Consider the following 24608-nt stretch of genomic DNA (forward strand, 5'->3'; position numbering starts at 1 on the left):
TATAAAGCAATGTATAAACAATAATACATCTTATTTATATAGAGCTTTTCAAGAAGTGCAAGTACTTCACTGAGGGACAGGTCATACAAACAATATATATGTCATAAATCCATGTGATGGGACAGCCTCACACTTGAATGTAAACCAATTTTAAAACACATTTGCTTATACTGGAGATCTTTTAAACTAATGTCCCAGAAATGATTTCTGATAGATAACCCCTGCCTCATTCATTGTAGGATTAATGTGTTTGAATAAGTCAGGCTGCTGATTACCAGCTACTGATTTGAGTCAAACATCCATTGCTAGCCTCTGTGTTCATTTCTTTAATGTTAAGAATGTTTCTCATAAGACCTTATCAGATGCATTGTGAAACATCTGGGTCACCTAAATTTAGTGTAAACAAGAGTGAACTCTTGACTAATGACGGTATGTATTTTGCACTGATACACAAACTTGATGTTACACATCTTAAACAATATGATATGGGTGTCCCTAGACAACCAGACCTGTGTGCTTTCCTGTGACTATAAATGACTGGAACCTCAGATAACGACATTTATTTTCTGACTTCAATAACTGAGGCATTCTCTACAGAATGTAATGTGCCCATTCTACTTCAGATCCATTGAATCATTGTGTGTTTATGTTGCTTAAAGCAGAGCATTCACTGCTTTAATGTAATCAGCATCTTATCTGACAATATCATGGTGTAGAAGTGCAAGGAAATACCAATATGTTATGATCAAAGTCATTTATTGTTCACAAACATTACATTAAGGCATCTGCTGGAAATGTTATGATCAACAATTCTCATGCAAATGAGACTTTAAAAACGCCACAAATAGTGTTTTGGAGAGGGGGGTTTCAGAGGGAGGGGGCAGCTCTGGAGAAAGGTCTGTCACTCCAGGTCTGCTGCTTTGTGTGATGGAGACATGAGGTTAGCATCAGGAGCGGAGGCTGCAGAAGGGACCATGGAGCTGAGGCACACCTGTACTGCTTCTCTTGAGAAGAATTGAAGGACACACAAACAAACCATAGTGTTAAATTATGAAGATGGTCCCCTCAGATTTTTTTTTTTAAACATAAACGTCAGACAGGCCGCTAAAAACTAAAAATGCTGAAGCTAACAGCTACCCAACAGCAAGCTAATGCCTTCCTAAGGCTGCCAGGGAGTAGCAAGAGTAGCCTTGTAGCAAGAGAGTGTAGCTAATCACAGCCCTCACTGTTCTTCATCAGTAGAGAAGTACCTCGCCATGTTTTCATCTTCAGAGGAGTCATCCAAAGACTGTGCTGCTGTTCCGGAATATGTCATGCCCGCTGCAGCCTGCTGGGCTTGAACTCTGAGCACGCAGAGTAGGCCCTCACGTCCCATCTCAGTACATGCATCAGTCCTTCCTGAGAATATATGATCAAAAACAAAACGTCTCAATAGTACGTATACATACGTGTGTATGTATACATACACACGTATGCTTCCAGGGAAGCATGATTGATGTATACATACACACGTACAGGGCTTTCTTTTCTACAGAAATATTTTTCCTGAGTTGATGTCTGCTTATGCCATCTAGTATGTGAAACCAAAGATATTTTGGCATAACTGTATGTTTCCGGATTGTCTAACTGTGTATTTGTGTTAAAGTCAAAAGGTCAAGGCCACACTGACCTCATCTTATGGTTTCAGTTGTCAAGAGACACAGTGTCATTTATACGAGAGAAAATATGTAGAAATATGTAGACGGACACTGCGCTGGTTAGCGGAGTCATACAACGCAGTGCGGTAATTCTAGTGTAGTTTTTTTTTTTAATAAATGGGTTCTCTTTTTTTACAATCTACAAAAAGTAATCTATACATTTGGTCACAGAATGTTACACAAATAAATTGGCATTAAAGTTGGCATCTTGCTGTCTCGCCAGTCTGACGATGCAGCTGAAGCCTCCATCAAGGGCGTTCTGCTGGTAATTTGGATTGTTTGTTTCTTGTGAAGAGGAAAATAACATGAATTCATACCAATATCAGTTTACAATCAAACCTTTTTGTGTTAACCTTGTGTAAACAGAGTCAAAGGACATTGTACAACAATGACACACATTTTTCCACAGTACCTGTCGTTCACTACTGAACTTCTGACACCCATTACTGGACTGTGTCTTCCTGTAGAATGGTGATGTTCTCAACGTTCTTTTCACAGTCTGTCAAAACAAAATTAGAGTTACAAATGTTAATGCCCAACAACCCATTGCCGACACGGTTGTATTTGCACACCACATCGGACCAAAACAAAACTGCAGTCTGTGAAACAAGCAGTTTTGGTAGATATAAGGGAAATGCTAATATTTATACATGATACATATTCAGTCCCTTAAGCAAAATAACAATGATGGCAGGCCGCAACCTCGATGCCTTCGTCTACTTTGCTTACAGACTAGTTTGCAGAGTCTCGTGCTGCCGCCCACTGACCGATACATCATCGCTCTTTTCTGAAACTAATGAAGGCAAATTCACACATGTAGACAGAAATAATCAGAATAAATTAAAAGGTGTAAAGATTGCTAACATTATGTTTGATGGGGGTCATCATTGTACATAACAGAGGAAAACTTTGAACATGTATTCCTTAAATTGACTTGCCTTCCTGTGGAAAAAGTTGTTTTCCCAGTTAAACAATCACAGCAGGGAAGCATGATTGATCAAAATTCTTTCAGTGTGATATTAACTTGTATGTCAGCAAGCGTACTTTGGGGATTTTATAAAAGTGTATATTTGGCATATTATATAAAATGGTGTTTCTGGTATGTAACTTAAAAGTACCTCTTTAATGGTAGGATCATTTCTCTCCCTCATCTTCCTCGTGGTACGTGGATGATGGTAGTGGGCTCAACCCGGCTTCTCTTTCTCTCCAGGCTGCCCTTCCTGCTCTTCATCAAGCAAAACAAACTGGTCGGTCCAAGTTATTGACGTTAATGAAACTCCTGTACCTTCACTTGGATCTTTCTTGATTAAAAAACAGAACATAGGAATTGTTTTATAAAATGAATTGCAACTCCATAACATGGAAACATTATTGTCATATTGCATAATATACATTAAACCAAATTTATCTGATATTTTGGAGTAATGGTAGAGAAATACACTCCTTATTAATCTAAAGCATTCATAAATCAAATTCATGTTTATATTTATATTGTAGCGTCCCTCAATGTTGAGCTAAGCATCTTGAACTGGTTTCAACAACCATGTATTCACCTCCCAGGTAGCACAGGCTACGGTGGGCTGTAGCATGTGGCTAACAATGGCGTATTAGCTGAAGATTAGCATTGTGTGTATCAACGGACTCCGCATCCGCTGTCTCAGCACTCGGACTGTAAACCTAGATCGTAACGATCTTTAAAAACAATAAACTACTCACCTGACAGAAGGAAGATGACATGGTTTGTCTTCCAAGCGCTCGGTGGTTACTACGCAGCCCAGAGTTAAAGGTCCGGATGTTTACTAAAAGCCACACGTCAGTTCCGCTCACCCAGTCGGTCCGTGGCGCAGTCGGCCCCCCTTCGGGATGAACGGTCTCGCAGGATCCTTCGCATTAGAGGTGTAATCTAGCCTCAAATATTAATATTATATAACGTGAATATCATTCACGATCACTGAAGGACACCACGCAGGGACGGTGATTTTATCAGCACGCTGTGCCTTGCTGGCATGGAAGCGTCATAGCAACCCTCATAGCAACGATAAAAACATTTGTGATAACTATTAAAATATTTATCATAAGCACGAACTGGCTGAAGACTGTGGAAGCAAAGAGCACATTTCTCGCTAGAAATGGTGTCAGAATGTATTTTTATGCCCAAACTAAGTTACAAAACTATATTTTTATCTGAGAAAACAAGGAATATCCGCCATGTTTTCCTCTCCGCAGACGGGAGCTTGTGAGTCACGTGACGTGAGAACACGCCAATGCAAAACAATGGGCTGACAAAATGTTACCATCTCACACTCTGAGAGGCCAGAATGTGAGATGGTAACGTCGTTCCAATGGACCAACGTTGCCACTGAACGTTTTCTGATGAGACTTGGTTGGTGACAGCCATGGCCACAAGATAATGTTTTACATTAGAGTTCTTGTGATCATAGTAATTACAACTCCAATTAATACCTTTTATTAAATTCTATATGGTCCTGAATGGGAGAGGGACTGGTGGGCAGGAGTGTTGAATCAGTAGGATACCAGACCCTGCTATTACGCACTTGCATGATATACTGAAACACTAAGATAGACATCATCAGTATTTATTAGTTCCTGTTATGCTGTGTCAGTTTTCAGTCAAATTATGTGGTCAACTTGATATCACTGGGGGGAAATGTTGGAAGTATTCTGTCATAATAAATGGGATCAGATGGTGAATAATGAAGTCATGTTTTTGTATGAGGACGCTTAGAAATCGTAAAGCCTGTGGCTCCACATGTCTAACATAAACAAATGGTCTAGTGCATTTACTAAGCTGAGACTTATGTAGATTCCCCATACATTTTTAATATATAATATTAATATATTGCTGTTAAGACTATAGCTTTTTCAGTTTTTAGCGGTAGGCCATGTATCTTATCACCGAACTCTACTTTTATAGGATGGGAATGAGGGGAAATACTGTGTGGTGCAGTAAAATAGCAAGTGACAAGATTTATTCCCTAAGTCTGGCCTCTACAAGTCCAGTCCTTTAGCTTGGGACACTGCGACGATTTGTCCTCTGTGAACTGAGAAAACGTTTCGACATCCCCTCCTCTCAGCAAAGCATATGGAATCTTTATTGGAATGAGTTCAAGGAGTCAAGCAGATATATCAGAGATGATTGCATTTTCTTTCTTGTGACCTCCCTCCTCCGCTTCACCCGTCATCCAAGCTGGGAGGGGAGTTTTTCGCGGGGAGAGCTGCCGCACGTGCAGTCTCATATTTAATTAGAGTGTCGTCGCAAGAAGGCATATAGGCTACAGCAACAACACAGCAATTCCATTTCACTGCAGCCCCCCTGAGATTTAGCCCTGCGTGCATGTAGAGAGCATATTGAGTGTGTTGTGTTTATTTCTGCATGCTGTTCCACATGCGTACTCTAAGGATGTGGGAGATTGTATGTGTGTGCAGATGGCAAAAATGCCAAGTTGTAGTGAGGAAAGTGAGTATAGGCTTTACAGTGTGTGTGTGTGTGTGTGTGTGTGTGTGTGTGTGTGTGGCCTCTGTCTATTATGTTGTTCATTGTAAAAATGTGGGTGTTTCAGGTGGAGAACTTTGTATCTGACTATGTAACAAACTATTTCACACTTAAGTTATGTAAAGCTGCTGATATTACTTATCTTGTTCTTGTTACACTGAACAATAAAAATTGTGACTTTGTGCCAGGAAATTATTATTCAAATTAAAGTTGAAGTAAAGTCGCTTTCTCCTTAGATTTTGAGTGAGAACAAATTAACCACAGTATTATGATACTGAAGCTGTAAGTAATTTTCCAATTTTCTATCGAGAATAAACTAGCTATTGGGTTTCAATTATGTTGTACTGAGACAGCTTCAGTGCGCCACCCCCGTTTTTCAGCAAACCTACATAGTTTAAGTAATGTGCTGTTAGCGTTTGAAGATGTCTCTTTACAGCATTCAGCTTATGGAAAAGCCTAATGTGCCATTAAATTTGTATTTCACTCTTAAAGTGTTGGAAAAAAAGACTAGAAAACTAGGCCAACCAGCGGGCGCTCAGACATGAGAAGCACTGTGGTGACAACAAATCTTCGCTGTGAAAAACTAAAAGCACCAGCACCTTTCAAGATTAGCTCAGCTAAGATAAGATCAACTAAGCCAAGATAAGATGATACTTTATCAGTACCACTTTGGGGAAATTTGCCGTGTAACCATACCAAATGGGAGAGTGAAAATCCAACTCCATAAAGTAAAGATCCAATACCATCACAGGAAAAATATAAATGAAGTATATGGATGGAAAATCTGTTGAAAGGCCTGAGTGAGATTTAAAAAGTTCATATGGTAAACTGGCAGTCTACCTCAGTAATGTATGACCGAATTTGCTATTCTGTAGAAGTCTCCTAAGGCCTTTCATTTAGTGAGGATGTTGCGAAGGTGGCAGAAGTGTTTGGACTTAAAATAATGTAACAAAACTTCCTGCCTTCATAAACATTGCACCAATAAAGAGTATCGATATAATCAGTCACTGTCAGATAGAATCAGAAATTCAACATCCTTGGTAATTAGCCAATTCCATGAAATGTCAATGAAATGTGTCATTTCATACAAACACGAGCAGTTTTATCCTGAATACACATTTCTTTAAGGGTTGAAATGTACTGCATGATCCAAGTGGGACATTTGTATCATGCAGTTTACAAGCTTACAATGGCATTGATTGATTCCATTATGTGCTAAGAGGTGTTTTTTCTTTTTTTTATGGATTGAGGAGTTAAGGTCTATATGCTTCAGAACCACAGAGCTTGGACCACTGTGCATGAGCTAATGAAAGTCATTGAAAGCTGCTCCCTCTCTCAGAGTTGCGACATAGAGCCTTTTTCATGCAACAATCAGGAAGGGCTTTGACATAGTTACAATTGCAGATACAGCTTTAATATAGTGGCGCCTTGTTTCCACTTTCCACCAATGCCAAAAATAAATGTGTTTTAAGTCGAGAAAATTCTCATTTTGGTTTCTGCTGTTCAGTTAAAGGCTGATGTCAGCAATGATGAGAGAAATATCTGAGGATAATTACATGTAAGAGACAACACTATGTTTCAGTACCTAGACACAGTCTGTCACTTTGGTGCTTCACACCATGCCAGTTCTTTGCTGTCCCTGCCAATAAGCAAGATTTCAATATATTCCTGAGTATGTGCCTTTTTCCTGAGTATGGCTGGCACACGCAATGTCACAGTCCCCTATGGGGGGCTATCAGCTGCGCAGGGGGAGACAAGCTGTAGCTCCCAAGCTGTTTCCCAGTCCTTCAGTCACTGTATAAGAACATCATGTTACCCTGGAGAGAAACAACTGTTAAGTATAGATTCAGGCCACTGACAAAAAAGCAGCTTCTTACAGACTATCTACTTGGCTGGTCGCACACACACATATATATATACAGTTTATAGAAAGTCACCCATGAAGAGACCTCACAGTTAAAAAGCTCAAACATCTTGCTAAAAAATTTCTTTGTGAGCCACTTCTGTGTTACCCATTAGTGGTTGAGGCTGAACTTCTTCATTGTTGTGTCTCTACAGAGCAGCCAGAGCATTCGGAGAATACCTGTCCAATACCAACCCAGAGAACCGAAACGGAGCAGGTAGGTGACACCAACACACACACTGGAAATCGAATATAGCGACAAACCCTAGCACTGTCTGGTATAGTCATGCACCAGCCAGTACAACAACATTGGAAGCAAAGGTTTAGCAATTCCTCTGACTTAGTTGAAAATATTACCCCAAAGAATCAGGCCTGGCATACATATAGACACAGATGTAACTGATTCAGTATTGTATCAGAGATTCAATCACAAGTCATTCAAAGTTTATTCTGTGATGGAGATGTTCTATTCCACTAAATCCTCAAAATCAAATGTATTTTGTGAGCAAAATGTAGATGTACCTGCTTTAACATCAATTCAAGATATTTAGGAAGAATTCCAAAAGCAATGTGTTTTTAAATGACTCTTCAACTTTTGAATGTCAACGCATTGCTGAACTGTGATATTCTGTGCATTAGAAACTAACTTGTTTTACTGACAATTAGTTAGTAAGCCAGAGATCAAGGCAAGCCCAGCAACTTGACCGGAGTAGATCTGAACACAAATATAATGTCACAGTGTTTATCCAAACTTAGTTCCTGACAGACTGGGTTGGGTATCCACATTCTAGTGTGCACGCTCAGTACAGTAGTTCACCACAAGTATTGAAAAGCTCCTAACACCACCTAGGTATTTATCACCACCCAGGGCCTATGGATGGAATTTGTCAGACCTCTTTCAGTTTAATAAAGGCTTTACTCTTTTAAAAAACAGAACCCTACTCAAAATATTGGATTTCCCTGAAATCCAGGAAAAATTTGCTTTCTGCTCAGTTTTTGTCAATATCACTCTCACAAGTATGTCCTTTCCTTGTTTATCCACAGCGAAGAGAGCAAAAAAAATAATTCCCATGAGCCAACACTTATTTACAAGCCTGCAGCATTGCAGTTGCTTTATCTGTGAGAGGGAGCATCCATCTTCCACGACCATACAGGATGACAGGGCCTTTGTTTCTGTTGAAGCCCTTCATGTTCTGTACTTATTTATCCATTTTTAAGTCTTTCATAATTTTTCTTGTTGCTCTTTTCTATCACACATCCATCTTTCAGGTTTTGCTTCTCACATACCTGAGAACTTTGCTCCTCGTAAATGTTTATCACACAACTGGCAATTTGTTTATCATACAACTGGCAATTTAACAAAAATTCAATTTTTGTTTCGATTGAGGTATTTATGTGATACACAATGGAATATCGTTATGTACGCATTGATCTGTCACCTTTTTTGCTTTCTCATTATTTCCTTCTACATCCAGATCATCTATTATCTGACACCTTTCCTGGCCAGGTCTGTGACTCTCCAGACGTTAGCCGCTTGCATAACAACAATCTGCCACACCAGAGCCGCTGTTTCCCTGTAGCAAAACCCAACCAATCCAGCCAATCAAATCCCAGTGTTCATCCCCAGTGTCAGCCTCCAGCCAACAGCCTCCAAACCCCAGCACCTTTGGGACCATCCAAACGTCGACTCTCTGTTGAGCGCAGCCTCTCTGCAGAGGATCCCCCAGTTGTCAGAAGTCCAGAGGGTAGTGTGACTGTCAAGCCGGCCAGAGTTTACACGATCACTAGGGAAGTAGGGATGACCCTGGGGGGCCGTGGCAGTGAGGAGAGCCTGGAACTGGAGGTGCTTAAGAGCTCCAGGGAGCAACCTCTATCACAGACTCCTACCAATGCCAACCACAACCCATCCTGCACCAGCCAACCCTCCGCCTCAGCTGCCCACGGGAGCCATCATCGTAGTAGCCACCACCGCAGCAACCATCACCATGCCAACCAGCATCACGGAGGCCCGACAGCATCATCACAGCCACTGCAGAGCTCGGGGAACGCCAACAACATCCGAGACTGGGGGATGAGAAGAGGGGCATCGCGGGACGACTACACCCCAGACTGCGTTACCTGCATTCGGGCTCCATGTCAAAGTCAGCGCTCCCTTGACCTGGATACCTCACCGCGGGATGGAGAGAAGCACCGCAAGAAACTGGAGAGGATGTACAGCGAGGAAAGACCTTCAAGTGATGAAAGGGGTAAAGAAAGAGGGATGGGAAACGGGGTGGGGAAGGGAACTGTTAATATATTCTCCATCTTTCATGTCAACAGCCTTGTGGTACATAACCTCTGACAAAATGTCTACACCAGAACAGTAAAACAAGGAGGAGGTTACCCCATTCAATACTGTCTTGTCAAACTGCATTCACTAGCCTCCTCCGCTAATTGTAAAGCCTGTGTTTGAATGCCCTGCTCGATACGACACACCTCTTTTGTTTTGTTTTTACAGAGGACACTCCTAATAGCTGGTTCCCCAAAGAGAATATGTTCAGCTTTCAGACAGCCACCACCACCATGCAGGCGTGAGTATGGCATGGAAATCCACCCTCACTCCCACTCTTTGCATTACTGTATCTTAAACCATCACCTTGTGGAGGGATGAGGTTCAGCCTTGTTATTCAAAGACTTGCACTGTTCATCTCAAATGTGTTGTTCTACTACAAAATTGGAATGACATATATTTCTCTCTTGCTGGTTTCACCGATAGAAGCCAGTACAACTTGTTATAGATAGTGTTGGACATAGTCCAGCTGAGTTTTTCCTTTTAGGCTCCTCTGTATGGTCAGTACAGTACAATTTGGTGGGAAAAAAGATCCCCAAATTGTAAATGGTTCAATGGTTAAAATGCCTGTGACTTGTGCTTTACTGTAGGTTTTCACATTGAAATGTTCACCTATATACTTCTGTGAATAATCTTGGTAATGAGCAGATTTATTAAGTAGAGAAAGTGTGCTGACCCAAACAGTTCACATGCTTAACCAGCACACCCACACGTGCCCTCCACTCTTTGTAACTAATTATTATCTATCACCCAGATGTTTTAATTATGACCCTCAGACAGTCGAAGCTCACCCACTACAATTTTTTTCATCATCTCTCCCACGCTCTCTCTCTCTCTCGCTCTCCCTCTCCCTCTCGCTCTCTCTCTCAGCATTTCTTCTCCCTTTGTCTGTTTCCATCTGTTTTCATCGCTCCATGTCTCTAATAGGGTCAGACTGATATGTGGTCCTGACACAGGCCTTTGATTAAAATTACTGATCAACCACTGGCTTGCACCTCTAATATGATTTGCTGCAGTTTGACTGATTACATGCATACTTTAGAACTGATCAAATGATTAGTCAATGGGCAGCGCTTGACATGAGCTGACTCTAATGACTCAACTGAAACTGAAAGATGGAGCATGAGGCAGTGTGGGAAATATGTGTGTGGACACTGTGGAGTATCTGGCTAGCCCTGCTGCTAACCTATATTGTGTTTGCTCTTTGCCTCTCCTCTCCATGTGGCGGCTTTCCAAACCATGGCTGAAGAATATCGTGAGTATCTTTTTGAACCTCCCCCACTGTTCTTCCTCGTTGCTCTCCTTCTCTCACTCCATCGGTTAGGTAACATGTCTTGAATCCTTTCCCCTCATGTGGCTTTGCTCTATTCAGTCTTTTGTGTCCTTCTACCCCTGAAAGTGTGTGCTCTGGACTGGGTGTTTGGAGCTACACATTCAAAAGTGCAGGGAATGTAGAGTACAGTACAAATATGATAATCCAAAACTCTGAATTCACAGTTTGTACTGGAATATTCTCCATCGGTGGTTTGCACAAGTAGGTCATCAAATTAAATTGCTACAGTAATAAAGGTTCTTTCATGTTAAACACCAACACAAAGCAACACCTAAAGCCATACACTTATGCAATGGTCGTGAAAAGCCTATTTGTCAGAGCGTAGCTTCAAGCCATTTTCAATGTTGCTGAATCTAATGATAGACACAGATGTAGCTGATGAATAGGAACAATGTGGATTCATATATGTATCATTTATGCAACCTTTTGTGTTATACGTTGTGTACTGGCATATAAACATTCACAGAGTAGGATTTAAATTAGCACTCAATATAACTAAGGTAAGGGTGTGGCTAAAATTATTTAAAAATCTAGAGCTGTAATGTAAATTACATTGATATTGATAGTTTATCTAGCTGGTATGACTATTTTCAACCATGCCATGTGCATGTTGTTGTCTGTACTATTTCTGCTTTGAAATGGAGCTGGTGCTTACGACACAGGATATTTAGAACCCACAGAGGCTAACAATAGAAAAAGCTTGCAGGATTTCTTTGGAAATATCAACATTTCCATGGCGTCTGACACGTTTGGAAATATCAGCAAATGCGTCACAACTCTGAGCTTTCAGAAAATTATTTTTGGTGATGGCAGATGGTGGAAGGAGTGAGAGGATGAAGGGAGAGTCACTTCTACAGGAATAGAGAAAGGGTTCATGAGGCAAAAGTATAGAGGTGCACAGGCAGAACTATGGAAGTGGATAAGGAGCACTGGAAAGACTTCAGCCTGCTTATTGTCATCCTGGAGCTCATCAGCTGTCTGTCTGCTTGTCAGTCAAAGCCACACTACAGGACATGACTTCTTTTCAGACATACACTGTCACCGATGATTCTCGTTATGTCTGACATCCTGTCAGAGCCATTACTGTCCCCTTTGGCAGCGGCTAGCCCATGTTGACCAACGTACACACTGACAGAATGAGAGATAATGGATATCCAAACTGTCAAACAAGCAATACGTTAAATTCTATTTTAAAAATGTTCAATTTATAATTGACTTAAGGGTACAGTTACTTCCCATTGAATAGAGAGAATTGGTGGTTTTGTGGTAACGCCCCATTGTTTTTTCTTGCATTGTGGTCCTAGTTTGTGTGTGCGTGTGTGTGTGTGTGTGTGTGTGTATGTGTGTGTAGTACGTTACAATGTCCACAATGGTGGATAAAAACACCCCTTTGCTGCTTACGCTAACTACTGTAACCACTTACCAAAGCTAACCAAACTCCACACTAACCCCCGTTGGACCCCAATGGACCGCTCACATTGAACCCCTGTACTGTGGCCCTATCCCTCCCTGACTGGAACTGTATATTTATGCCCGAACCCGACTCGACCCAAAGGACCTAAGTCTGGTCAATTTCTCTCAGCTTTGTGACATTTAAGCCAGGCCAAGTGTAAAGAAATACATAACTCTTAACCAAGAGTATTAGGACTATAATATAAATGATTTATGAGGTAAACCATGTAAGTTCTGTGAAGGTTATTTACCCCTTGGGTCAGTTTGGGTTCTGACAAAAATTCTTTGATATCAGGTCAGGCGCAGCTAAAGCATATAACTTGATATCCCCACAAAACCACTTAATGCTTTGACGTCCCGGCAGGGCATTCCGAGGCATTGCTGAGAAAAAGAGGCGGAAAAGAGAGCAGGAGGCAGCCACCATGATGGAGAGGTACCGTGTCCTGGCTGTCCTGTCCTGTCCTGTGTGGTGCAAGACTGTGCCTGTCCGACTTCCCCTATTACACAGCAAATAAACACATCCCATCAGAGAATCTTAAAATCTCTTTGTTCTTAATGGACCATTTGGCGGATTTGTAAACTTGACTGTAGGTGTCTGTTAGTAATATACATTTTCAATCAGTGAATGGAGCCTTTATTTATCTAAATGCAGATGGAACCTTTTACTTTGTCGTCTTTGCTTATTTGATGTTATATGAGCTACTGTCAATGAATCTAATGAATCACTAATCTTGCAGTGACTGATATTTCTTCATGGTGTCACTGGGCTTTTATTTGAAACAACGGCAGGAAATATTACATTTTATATGATGGTAATTTAATTATGCTGTCTCTATTGCTATTTACTGAATTTGTTTATGCCAGCCAACATGTTAGTTATGGCTTTTGGTTGAGTATTTACTGCATTATTCAACAAACCTTAATGTACCTATACTAGCTGGGACGATATTTTGTTGTTGTTGATTTGATTAGATACACGATACAGGATGACCATTTGATTCAAGTGCAATTACACATTCAAGGACGACTATAATAATAAAATAAGGGTACAATTACAAAATGAACACCTCAAAATAAAACACCGAAAGAGAAAAAGCTCTTTCACTTTCAAATACAGTTGCCAGTTACTACTATATATGCAACCATGATCCATTTCAGGGTAAACAAATAACTGGGCTGATACTGGAACTAACATTACCGTAATGTAACATTATCCGTTAAAGGACTTCCGCAATGTAAGCTCCCATGTGTCATTCAAACAGTTTCCTGGCTTAGCTCGCCATCTCCCAGTTCTCCCTCATAGTGTGCGCTGATATTGTGGATATACCTTCGCTCTAAATAGTGTGGGAGGGCCACAGGTCTGCTGTTAGTGGAATGCTCTCAAGCTTTCCATTGCACCTTGTCTTGTTTTTCTGTAGAGATTTAGTATGAATACATTAGAACTATTTTCTTGATAGAACTTATTCATTTGACTCCAACACTGTGAGTAACCATTGAAGCCATTTACTTTTAACTGGAGGAAATGGTCGTAAATTATTGAGTGTATTTTAGTCATGTGGCAGTTTTTTTCATAGTGTTTGTACAAATCATTATTTTATTGCACAGCTTACAGTCTTCATCTTGCTCACAGATTTCTGAACATTTTACTGGACAGCTGAAAAACTGCCACAACCAGGACTTCACTAAGGGTGGAGCGTTTCTGTTTCTGTAAACAGCCCCAGTGCTTCTATTTTATAGAGTGTAGGACCAAGACGCCTTCTGTTTTATTGTTTTGTTATCATATAGCTCTTTTACCAACATTTCCAAGTATTTACAGTAACTATTTTCCCTTCACCAGGACTTTGCCGTTCTGTTTGTTCACCCGGTGTTGCCACTGAAAAAATGGCTGTTGGACATTGGTCCCAAGATGTGAATTAAACAATACATGTCACAACCTGGCTCATAGCTTGAACAAGTAGGCAAAGCCACACATGATTTTGACTTAAAATTAAGTTTTTTGAAAGAAATGAACAGGAAATGTTTTGTGGAAGTACATCCAAAACAAAATATTGTGGAAGCCATGGGGGAGGCAGCCTGATATGAATCTCCCTGATGACCTGGCTCTCCCCATCAGACTCTGCAGGGAGAAATAAATTAGTGATACATCATCAACTCATAATGGATTAATTATTTTTTAATTTAGCATCAAAAGCAGGTGAACTTAGCTCATTCTTGGTGGCAAATTTCCTGTCACTTCTATTGTTATCGCCAAACACATAGTGACTCACTCTTGACCCATTTTTTGCCTTTTTCTTAGTGATTCAGCAATTTGAGACATTGACTCTTGACACACACACACACACAAACAACTCACAATGATTTTTGATTGTGCAACATACTGATAGCCAATTTCACACAAAGCAAAACACTAATTTCCCTCAACTACCCTCAACTGCTGCTATTGGGCCATCAACAACTTGTAACTGTGTGTGCTTGTGTGTGTGTGTGTGTGTGTGTGTGTGTGTGTGTGTGTGTGTGTGTGTGTCTGTGTCTGTGTGTGTGTGTGTGTGTGTGTGTGTGTAGTGAATCCTGGAGGCTGTGGGTGGCAGGTTTAATCAGTGTTCCTCACTCCACACTGATGTGTTAAAGCAGTGTCTCTCAATACAGGGCCGTAGCTCACTGCACTGTGACCTGCTCTAAAAGTCAACAAATCAATATTTGGCACAAGGCCGCACATACACCAACAAATTCGACACGCCATTTGTTTTTTTAGCATGTGTAGAACGCTGTGTCAGGATGCAATACTATTAACAGAAAGATAGATCTCAGTTCCACAAATCTAATTTTGCATGTTTGAATAAGAAAGCCATTTTATTATTTGAAGAGCTTTTCAAAAAAGGTCATTGCCCAATTTAGAGAGTGGAGTGGGACTCTCTAACTCGACATGAATGTGACTGTTGTCTTTGTGCACAGGTGTTTTTCAAAGCTGTTGCCACTCAGTATGAAAATATAGGGCTGGCTGCCTGATGGATCCCCCTCTTCTCTGAGTCATCCAACTATTTCAGGCTCTGCCTTCACGACTCCTGCAATCTTCCCTGACATGTCAACCGTGTTTCTAAGGATGCCTCTAAAATGAACCCTGAATACAAAATAGCTTCAGACAAACAATATGCATGTGGGAGGCTGTGTGCTTTGCGTTTCCTCTGATAATTAGATCAACATTGCTGCTGTTGGTGTGACTTTAATATGTTAGCTTGATTATGTTGTTTATGTAAACATATTGAAAAGATTTAGTTCATTATTTATCAGTCCTATTACTCTGATTATATATCCGTTTCCCTAATGATTCTTTATTGATTTAATGGATAATTGATGACTATTCAAAGAGTTTGACAGTTTTGCGATATTCACCCATTCACCTATACAAGTAAATATATCACTTTCTCAGCTTTCAGCGGTAATTCAGGGCTAAGCATCTTGTCCAAGGACACTTCGGCCTTCAGAATGTGGGAGACTGGGATCAAGTTGCAGAAATTCTGGTTAATGGACAACCTGTTCTTCCTCGTGAACCACAATTAAACTGAGAGCTTCTTGCGACACACAGTATATACAGTTACAGCTGTTGTATCACAAAATCACTGGTTCTAAAACATTCTTCACATTGTGCAGAAACAATTGAAACCGAACCATAATTTTTTGCCCAGCCAAATAAAAGTGTACTTAGACAATTGCTCAAAAATAATGGGGAAATGGGGAGAAACAGATTTTTTTATAGTCAGTGACATGAAGTAGTATGTCTTCAGGTCATCCTTCTCTCTGTCTATCTGTCCCATTCCTTTGGACATGATATCTCTAGAATGGAATCTCTATAAATTTGGTACAAAAATTCACTTTGACCTAAAGATAAACTGATCACCTTTTGGTGGTCAAAGTTTAGAGTCACTGGGACCTCACAAAAGCAAAATGTTTGCCTTGTGAACACAATGTCTCAGAAATGCCTTGAGTGTATCCTTTCACATTTATGCAACATTGATTTCACTTCTGTTTCACATTAGCTCTCTCTGAGGTTTTTATCTTTTTTCCCCCTGAGAACAGTTTTGGTTAGTTTTCCTTACTCTCAATGAGGGGAAAAAAACATGATGTAGTGGTGGCATACATCTGCAGTGCAGTTTTTATAATTTAATATAGAAAAAGAAAAGGTGGTATTTCTCAAAAAATGCCCTGCCGCTCCTCTTATGCAACTTGATTGCTTCTCTTTTTTAGAAAATCCATCCCTGTGTCCTTTAAACTGAGTCTGTAACATAGACTAACATTGATTTTTACTCTCCAAGCCCAGTCTAAGCTATCCCCTTATCACTGGGGTAATCGCCCTCTGACTTGAGGGCCAGCCAATCGGAAGCCTTTATACAACTGTCTTCACAGGCTGATTAGTACCCCCAGTAGTGAGTAAACTGATCTTGATGTGGAAAAATCTGTCAAATGGCCTTGAATCAACTACAGAATGATGCCCCTAGCTTCACTTTAAATGTGATGAATTCAGGGATAGGTAACCAGAAAAAAGGGACCGCAAAGCCAGTTGACCTAGAACCATAACAGTCAGACAAGCTTTGATAAATAATAAAAAGCTGTGTTTTAGGCTGCACGTTGTTCCACTTTTGAATCACTTACAACTGCTTCTGTATTCTGTTTTCTCTCCTTTCAATGCGTTTCTCCTTAAAGGGGACATATTATGAAAATTCTACTTTTGTAGTGCTTCTACACATTAGTTTGGGTATCTGGCATGTCTACCGTCCCAAAAACTCTGGAAAAAAATCGCTCCCGCGATTTGTTGTGGTTCCTCTATTTCAGAAACTATGTGCTAAAGTGCGTCCAATGGAATTTCCCCCGAAATAGACGTCATAGTCAAAAAATGACCATTTAGTACATTCCCCCATAGCTCTATGCACTCCCCCACTACCACTCGACCCACCCCTAGATGGACCCTCCCACTTTATAGAAGCTCGGTCCACCGGTGTCCGCCATTTCATTCTTGCAAGCCTTGGAAACACTTGGATTAGCTAACTAGCAGCATGATCGGCTGCAAACATGTCTTCATGTGACTCCAGCTTCAGAAGACACAAGATTGAGATGGATTGAGTTCATATATGATGGCAACGTTCCTGCCACCACCTGGGCCAATATAACGCTTGATTCTCTAAAAGGTTGTTATTGAAAGAGGGGTCGGTGCCATCTTTCCATGGCAATACTGAAGACGAGGGAAATGTAAGTATTTTTTTTTATAATTCTGGTATTTGCTTCTTTTAGACATTTTGTGTGGAGGCTAGTACCGTTAGCATGTTGTGCCGTGTGTGTGAGGGGGTGGGGGGCTAGTATGTAGTGGTGGGGGATAGGTAGAGACTTTACAGGAGTTTTCATTAATCGAGGACGGCTGGCGAGTCCACGGTGAACGGTGATCACATGGCAGGTTCGTGAGTGTTGTGCTCTCCACGCTCTCCCCCCCCCCCCCCTCAAGGGGCCGTAGCACCTACTACGAGCCCCTTAGCAGCTACTACGAACCGGCAGTAGCTGCTACGAGCTCTGGTTGTAGCTGCTGGAGCTTGAAGTTAGCTACGGATGCTTGTAGCAGCTGCTAAGAGTTCCGGTTGTAGCTGCTGGAGCTTGAAATTAGCTATGGATGCTTGTAGCAGCTGCTAAGAGCTCCGGTTGTAGCTGCTGGAGCTTGAAGTTAGCTATGGATGCTTGTAGCAGCTGCTACGAGCTCTGGTTGTAGCTGCTGGAGCTTGAAGTTAGCTACGGATGTTTGTAGCAGCTGCTAAGAGCTCCGGTTGTAGCTGCTGGAGCTTGAAGTTAGCTACGGATGTTTGTAGCAGCTGCTAAGAGCTCCGGTTGTAGGTGCTGGAGCTTGAAGTTAGCTACGGATGCTTGTAGCAGCTGCTAAGAGCTCCGGTTGTAGCTGCTGGAGCTTGAAGTTAGCTACGGATGCTTGTAGCAGCTGCTAAGAGCTCCGGTTGTAGCTGCTGGAGCTTGAAGTTAGCTACGGATGTTTGTAGTAGCTGCTACGAGCTCCGGTTGTAGCTGCTGGAGCTTGAAGTTAGCTACGGAAGTTTTTAGTAGCTGCTACGAGTGTCGGCCGTAGCGAACTTCCAGCCCAGTGCTGCCGTGGGAAAAAAATCAGCGGCACAGTACTAACGGGAGGACACGCGAGCGTGGAGAGCACAACACTCACGAACCTTACTTCCAGCTGCAGCTGCTGCTATGGCCGCTCGTTCAAGATACCGGAGTATGTTGTTGTCATAATGTGCGGGAATAGAACGATTATTCATTACCAGCCCTAGTTTGGGGAAATGTGTCCTTGTATGCATGACAGTAGACAGACATGAATAACATTGCTGCTTTTGGTGTTCAGGCAAGCACATCTGTTAACGGTGCTAGGCTACATCACGTAGCATGCCAGACGGACCCACCAAAGATGCGCACACATGGAACGCAGCTTTCTATGAAAACACTGCGACCTCACTACAAAAGTACAGGTTTGTTTACCCTCAGTTACTTCGTCATGTCATTGATTGTGTCTCCGTGTTAAAGTTGTAACAGCATCTCATTTGTTGTGACTCCATGGATATTGTGTCTGTTTTATCATAGGCACACAGAAAACTGTGCTGCACTGATGTCGGTGTTGGGACCTCAGCTGTAAGAGACCTTTCTTTGAGGAGGGAGAGGACAAGATGTGACGTGAGTGACTCAATATTTAATCTAAACATTTCAATAATCACATAGATTACCATCCTACACTTTTTTAGCTGTTGCAGCCTTTTGGTGAAATCTTTGTCGTTCTAATAGAATGGAATCTTCCAACCCTGTTCATAAGACACCCACATATATTGTCTATGAAAACTGCCTCCTGGAGCTGTTTGAGGTGTGTCCTGTGTGTCGGCTGGGGACAGATGTAATATATAAAGAGGGGCGAGTGCACAGCAAAGCCGGTGAAAGCAGATGCAATCTTCCATGATTCTTACAGGCTCTATTTAAAAGCCAAACAATGTACAAACAGTATGTGAAACATAAATAACATATCAATTAACTGCTGTCTTTAAATATTCTTCACCATTTAAAGACCATTTATTTATCGTCTTCACGATAAATAGAATAATATAATTATAAAAGAAAATAATAAATACAAAAAAGTGCAAAATGTCCAACTTTTCCCCCAATTTGTATTACAGATTACATGGATAACCTGTTGGACCTCATCTTTCACAAGGTTTTTCAGGACCCGGCCCCATATGTGAATGAGGTGCTGAAGATCTCAAAACCTGAGGATCTCTCTGCCTAATATGAGAAACCTGACAAGCAGGAAGTTATAGCCAGCTATGTGTCGAGTTTCAATCAAGGGCAGGTCTGAACCCTGTATAACTTCCCTGAGCATCAGGGAACACTCTGCGTATCTGGAGCACCGAGCAGGAGGGCAGGACCACCCTGATTCTCCGGCCCAGAGGGCCTCAACACCAGCTCACAAAGCTTCTGTACGCCAAATCCATGTAACGGCTGAGCAAAGTTCACATTGTATTTAGAGAATAAAAGGTGACACACAAATATAAAGTGTTCCTTTGTTTACAGTATAGCTACTGATGGCACAAATTGTATTTTTGTAATGAATGTATTTATTATACTTGGTATTTTATGTATTGATTACCTCTGTCCCAGCCAGTACATTTAATAACTATGATAAAAAACTCTGTGGCAATCTTTCTAGCAATCTTTCTGACAATAAAAGTTTATAGAAACAGTTGTGTGCTTTTAATGTTTGATATGTAACATGTCAACAATTGACACGTGTAAGATGAGCAGTTAGCAAAGTTATACAGAGGGAATAGTAATTTATGTATTTTATTCCTCAGTCATAATTGTACTGCTCTATTCCTTTTAGACATAAAGGCCCATAATCTGCCCTATAGATGTTGAATGCATTCTGTAGTTAGAACACATTCAAACACACAGGCTAATTAATGGAGGTAAAAACGTTATGTCCTACACCTCGATGAGAGGAGGGAGGGGTGGGAAGGGGGAGGGATGAGAGGGGTGAAAGGGGGTGGGGTAAGATGGGGGCGGGGTGAGAGGGGGACGGGGCCCTCAAAACGGGTCGATCTGAGGAGGGCTGTTTTAGACAGAGTAAAAAAGTGCTGTTTTAAATTATCCTTGTGGTATTTTTACCAAAAAATGTTACAGACATTTCATTAAGACCCCAAGGAACCATATCAACTGTGGTGAAATGGGCATAATATGTCCCCTTTAAGAATTCTCTCCCTGTCTCACTCCTTTTCTCCAGTGGGCCCGATCATGAGTCATACATACAAGCATTGTCTTTGACGAAAAAACTGGACTTCCTTTGTTATCAGGGGCATAACTTTGTAAAATAAATGTCAGGCAGGCAGGCAGGCACCTAGCTTAGCAGAGAGGGAAAGGAAAGAAAGAGGACAGAGAGTCAACTTCATGACAAGAATTCAGTATGATACTATACCAATGATGCAATATGCATTTGACAGTCTTTCTTAAATATCCCTTTCAAATAGTATTAAAACTGTTGAGTAAAGATTTTTTCTTTTGACTTCGTAGAAGTTTGACACATGTCAGAGTAACTTCAAACTAATCTTCAAAGCACTCCACTGGATTTCTTGAGAGTTTAGCTTGATATAGAATAAAATAATTTGTGCCAAAACCATTGTCTCTGTAGACCGTATATCTGACAATTCTGTACTCTTTATTTGTATGTAACACCTATCAGACATGACTCGAAAAACACCATGACACTCAAAAAACACCATGACACTCAAAAAAACACCATGACATAATGGCAGTTATCTAGGTCAGGGGTCTTCAACGTGCCTAGTGCCATGTATAAACATAGCTACCCTGTTATGCATTCAATAATAAGCTATTCAAATAATACACAGGTTCATACATCCATGTTTTTATTATTGTCTGTTGCTGAATGTGTGCATTGCTGACTAAAAGATAACGTCTTCTGCTTATATGAAATATAAAAATTTGTCTAAACCACCAACAATTTTGCGACCCCCCCCCCCCCCCCCCTGCGACCCACTTATAGCTAGCAAGCTAATTGTTTAATCAGATTCTTTGTCTGTTTTCTATTAATGCAGCTTAAAGGACACATGTAGACAATTATTGATATTAATGTATTATAGTGCAGCAAATGAAATATTTTGCATTGCCAGATGGTTGCGTTATTGATCAGCATTCCTTTATCAGATGGATGCTTTGTTAAGAGCATGTGCATCTGCTGATGTATGCACATAACAGAGGAAAAACAAGAGTCTTGTACTGTGCATTCCTCATATGGTAATTTACTACTCTGAAATTCCCATTGTGGTGGTGCGAGAGAAAGGCCAACGTTTGCTGCGGTGCTACTGTGTGCAGATTGCTCGAATAGCGTTTATTTCTGTTTGTCTTGTCGGCATCTGAGGTCAGCTTGTTATTGTAACTGTGCTCGCCAGTGATTGGCTTTGCACAAAGGAGCAGCACAACTCAGGTCACAGTTCAACAAATAATTTAGCTTTCTCTGCAGTAATGTGAAGAGCCTTGTCAATGTCCTGTTGGCTCCCTGCAAAAGTGGGTGGGATAAACTGATTCATCATTTAGCTTTCACAGACCTTCCAGATGTTACTGTATCAAATAGATCATACACATCAAACTAATGCTGCGATGTGTAGAGCAGGAGGACCCAAATGCAAGAGCCAGGTTAAGGTGAAAAATAGAAACAAAAAAGTCCTTTAAGACAAACCAAGTTCAATACGTTGGAGAGCAAAGTTACCAGGAACAAAGCATTGTCCCCCCCCAAAAAGAACTTCAAAACTTAACATGCAGAGAAACACTAGGAAACAAGGAAAGACTGAGAAGCACAACTAATATGGAACAAGACGAACTGACCAAGACAAAGGGAGACACTTATTTACACAAGGGAGGCAGGGATACTTTAACACAGTTGAAACACAATAGGACAAGGTACAGATGATCACACAAAGGAATTTATTTCAAAATAAAACAGGAAACAGAGAACTCAGAATTAACAACCAAACAGAAACACAAATCCAAAAACAAGAAAAACACGGCAAATGTCTAAAACTAAAAACAGAATTATGACAACTGATTAAAAATGTTAAATTCACTCAAATAATGTAATCCTTGTTTTACAGCTGCTCTTTTACAATACTTGCATAAAGAAAATATTTTTTTTTGGCCAATTGCATAATTAACATGGAAGTTGCAATACTGTAACTGATAAGCCAAATTTACTGTTCCTGAGGATTTGATATGCAAAAGAGTTGTCTGTTTACTTACTTGATTGTTAAATAGGGGCCAAACCTCCCATAATGTTTTGATAATCCCTTGTGTTGTGCACCACCTGACATCTGTGAAGAGGGTCTGGAATCGTCGTCTGCCTCAGTTTTCTATTCATCTGCCGGCTTGACACTATTCTTGATATCTCTGTGTCTGTTTCCTCTTCTCTTTCTCTTAAAATTGAAGAAATTTCCGCAAACACCTGAGGATGGTGGGCAGCCGCAGGATGAAGGTGCAGAGTAAGTCTTCAGCAGATCTGTATGCATGTGCGTGCCCTGATGTAACTAGGTGTTCAGTCATGCTCTACAGTGTGTAACCGTCATCACATCGGAGGGTTATCAGAATCTATTCATGCTTTATGCATGGAGCGACAGTACTGTGCATGTTAAGGAATAATGTGTAACACTATGTTTATGAATCAAACTTAATTACCTGAAATGTTTGTTTGTCATGAGTTCAGTCGGCACTGGAGTTCAGACTGGTGTGTGTGCCATATGTTCACACTCAAATTTTTCCCTGGAATTTATCATATTGTTTGTACACATGCAACTTTAGATGCCATTTGTATCTAATTAGTTTCAACTGTCCATCAGTTACTTCACAGCTTGGTCTTGAGCCACAATAACATATCTCTTCTTATCCAAGCTTCAAAAATAATGCCAATAATGTGATCATACATAACAAAATAATCAAAGCCAAATTTAATTTCAATGATATCCCAGATGTAAATACAAAAAATGTACTACTTTCAGGTTCTAAATTGGCTGCTTTGCTTTGTCATACAGGATCATAAATGAAATGTCTTTGTATTAATTTTATCTTGTTTCAGACAATGTGTTTTAACCATGTCAATGTTAATGTCGACTTTATTCATAAAGCACATTTTAAACAACGTGTTTGACCAAACTAAAAGCTATAACAAAATAATCAGGTCATTTATCTAACTGCGACATTTGTATCAGTTAAGTGGCGATGCTCTTCACAATCACTGGACCAGCAGGACAGAACACTTGATTTCTGGGGTCAATTATGCTCCTGGAGTGTGTGTGTGTGCATGTGAATGAGTGACTCTCTCCCCCACTAACTCCATCAGCCTACGCCGATCGCCGAGCCAAGAGCTTCAGCCGCTCATGGAGTGACCCCACCCCTGTCAAGCCTGACTCACTGCATGACTCCAGAGACAGTGAGTTGACATCATCTCAATCAAGTGCAGGCATGAAGAAAAACACACACACACATACACTGATTCAACATGCAAACTTCTTTTCTGCAGACACACAAACACATAGCATGTCATTATTCAAAAATACACATGGACATACTCACATACACTGGAAGAAAATTGCAACTATGCGATGTTTACGCATGCACGCAGACAAACAACAAATGAGTGCAACAAACAGGCAAACAACGGTATATACACAGGCACAGGCTCTTATTGTAGTGACTGTGTGACTTGTATCTGTGTGTGTATCTGTTTACAGACTGTGTGACCTTTATCTCCATGCAGCCTGTTTGTGTTCTCCTAATCTCTATACTTGTACATGGCTGTTGCCGTTCATCCACACAGCTGTCCACAGTCCTGTTGTACAACCGCCTGGTGCATTGTGTTGTAGCTGTCTGCATCTTGCTGAGGGCATAAGGAGAGTGTTATTGTGCCGGTTTGTGTCGTCTGCCATCTGATTGTAAATGCTCTGTTGCTCCCCCCCCCCACTGTTGCCGGAAAAAATGAAATAACAGCTGCAGTGCTTTTAAATGGAGCACCCTCTTTAATTTCATTTGTGTGTTATCCTTTCATCTCGCCCTTTGTTCCTGTGTGCGTGAGCCAGGTGGTGATCTCCAGACCTCCTCAGGGACATTAGACGAAGGGCTGGATGAGGATGCTGAGTGGGAGGAGGAGAGAGAGTTGGAGAGAGCAGCCTGTGACGGCGAGGACTTTATCCCACCGAAAATCATGGTGAGGATCCTGGCAGTCACATTTCAAGCTGATTGAGTCACGTCGAACACCATTCTTTGTACAGTGGTCCGCCGTTTTAAGGCTGCAC

At 41.0% G+C, this 24608-nt stretch overlaps 2 protein-coding genes and 2 long non-coding RNA genes across 4 annotated transcripts in view; 3 read left to right on the forward strand and 1 right to left on the reverse strand.

Annotated features, from left to right (window-relative positions):
• Positions 1-1335: 1335 nt before the first annotated feature.
• Positions 1336-2971, reverse strand: LOC133950890 (uncharacterized). Its single transcript, XR_009920431.1, has 3 exons — positions 2816-2971; positions 2110-2196; positions 1336-1398 (listed from the first exon to the last, which is right to left on the reverse strand). It is a non-coding gene; the product is annotated as an uncharacterized LOC133950890 (long non-coding RNA).
• A 3949-nt stretch (positions 2972-6920) lies between these two features.
• On the forward strand, positions 6921-9707 carry LOC133934047 (NMDA receptor synaptonuclear signaling and neuronal migration factor-like). Its single transcript, XM_062381147.1, has 4 exons — positions 6921-6985; positions 7270-7331; positions 8590-9360; positions 9612-9707. The coding sequence occupies exons 1-4, from the start codon at positions 6921-6923 to the stop codon at positions 9686-9688; spliced, it is 975 nt and encodes a 324-aa protein (XP_062237131.1). The 3' UTR covers positions 9689-9707.
• A 7543-nt stretch (positions 9708-17250) lies between these two features.
• Positions 17251-24608, forward strand: part of LOC133950776 (NMDA receptor synaptonuclear signaling and neuronal migration factor-like) — a 37959-nt gene continuing 30601 nt past the window's right edge. Inside the window, exons 1-4 of the mRNA XM_062384898.1 lie at positions 17251-17469; positions 22750-22802; positions 23657-23746; positions 24393-24520. Of these exons, the coding sequence (XP_062240882.1) occupies positions 17444-17469; positions 22750-22802; positions 23657-23746; positions 24393-24520 (297 nt within the window). The 5' untranslated portion in view covers positions 17251-17443. The remainder of the gene's footprint in view (positions 17470-22749; positions 22803-23656; positions 23747-24392; positions 24521-24608) is intronic.
• Positions 18835-19889, forward strand: LOC133950777 (uncharacterized). Its single transcript, XR_009920415.1, has 3 exons — positions 18835-18939; positions 19048-19123; positions 19431-19889. It is a non-coding gene; the product is annotated as an uncharacterized LOC133950777 (long non-coding RNA).

This window comes from Platichthys flesus, chromosome 3 (assembly GCF_949316205.1).
Source record: "Platichthys flesus chromosome 3, fPlaFle2.1, whole genome shotgun sequence".
Lineage (NCBI taxonomy): Eukaryota > Metazoa > Chordata > Actinopteri > Pleuronectiformes > Pleuronectidae > Platichthys > Platichthys flesus.

Excerpts from the sequence above, each read along its gene's own strand:
- LOC133934047 (XM_062381147.1), top strand. The coding sequence starts at position 6,921 with ATGTCACAGTCCCCTATGGGGGGCTATCAGCTGCGCAGGGGGAGACAA. Across the intron at positions 6,986-7,269 it reads CAAGCTGTAGCTCCCAAGCT|AGCAGCCAGAGCATTCGGAG; the intron begins GTTTCCCAGTCC and ends GTGTCTCTACAG. Across the intron at positions 9,361-9,611 it reads ACCTTCAAGTGATGAAAGGG|AGGACACTCCTAATAGCTGG; the intron begins GTAAAGAAAGAG and ends TTGTTTTTACAG.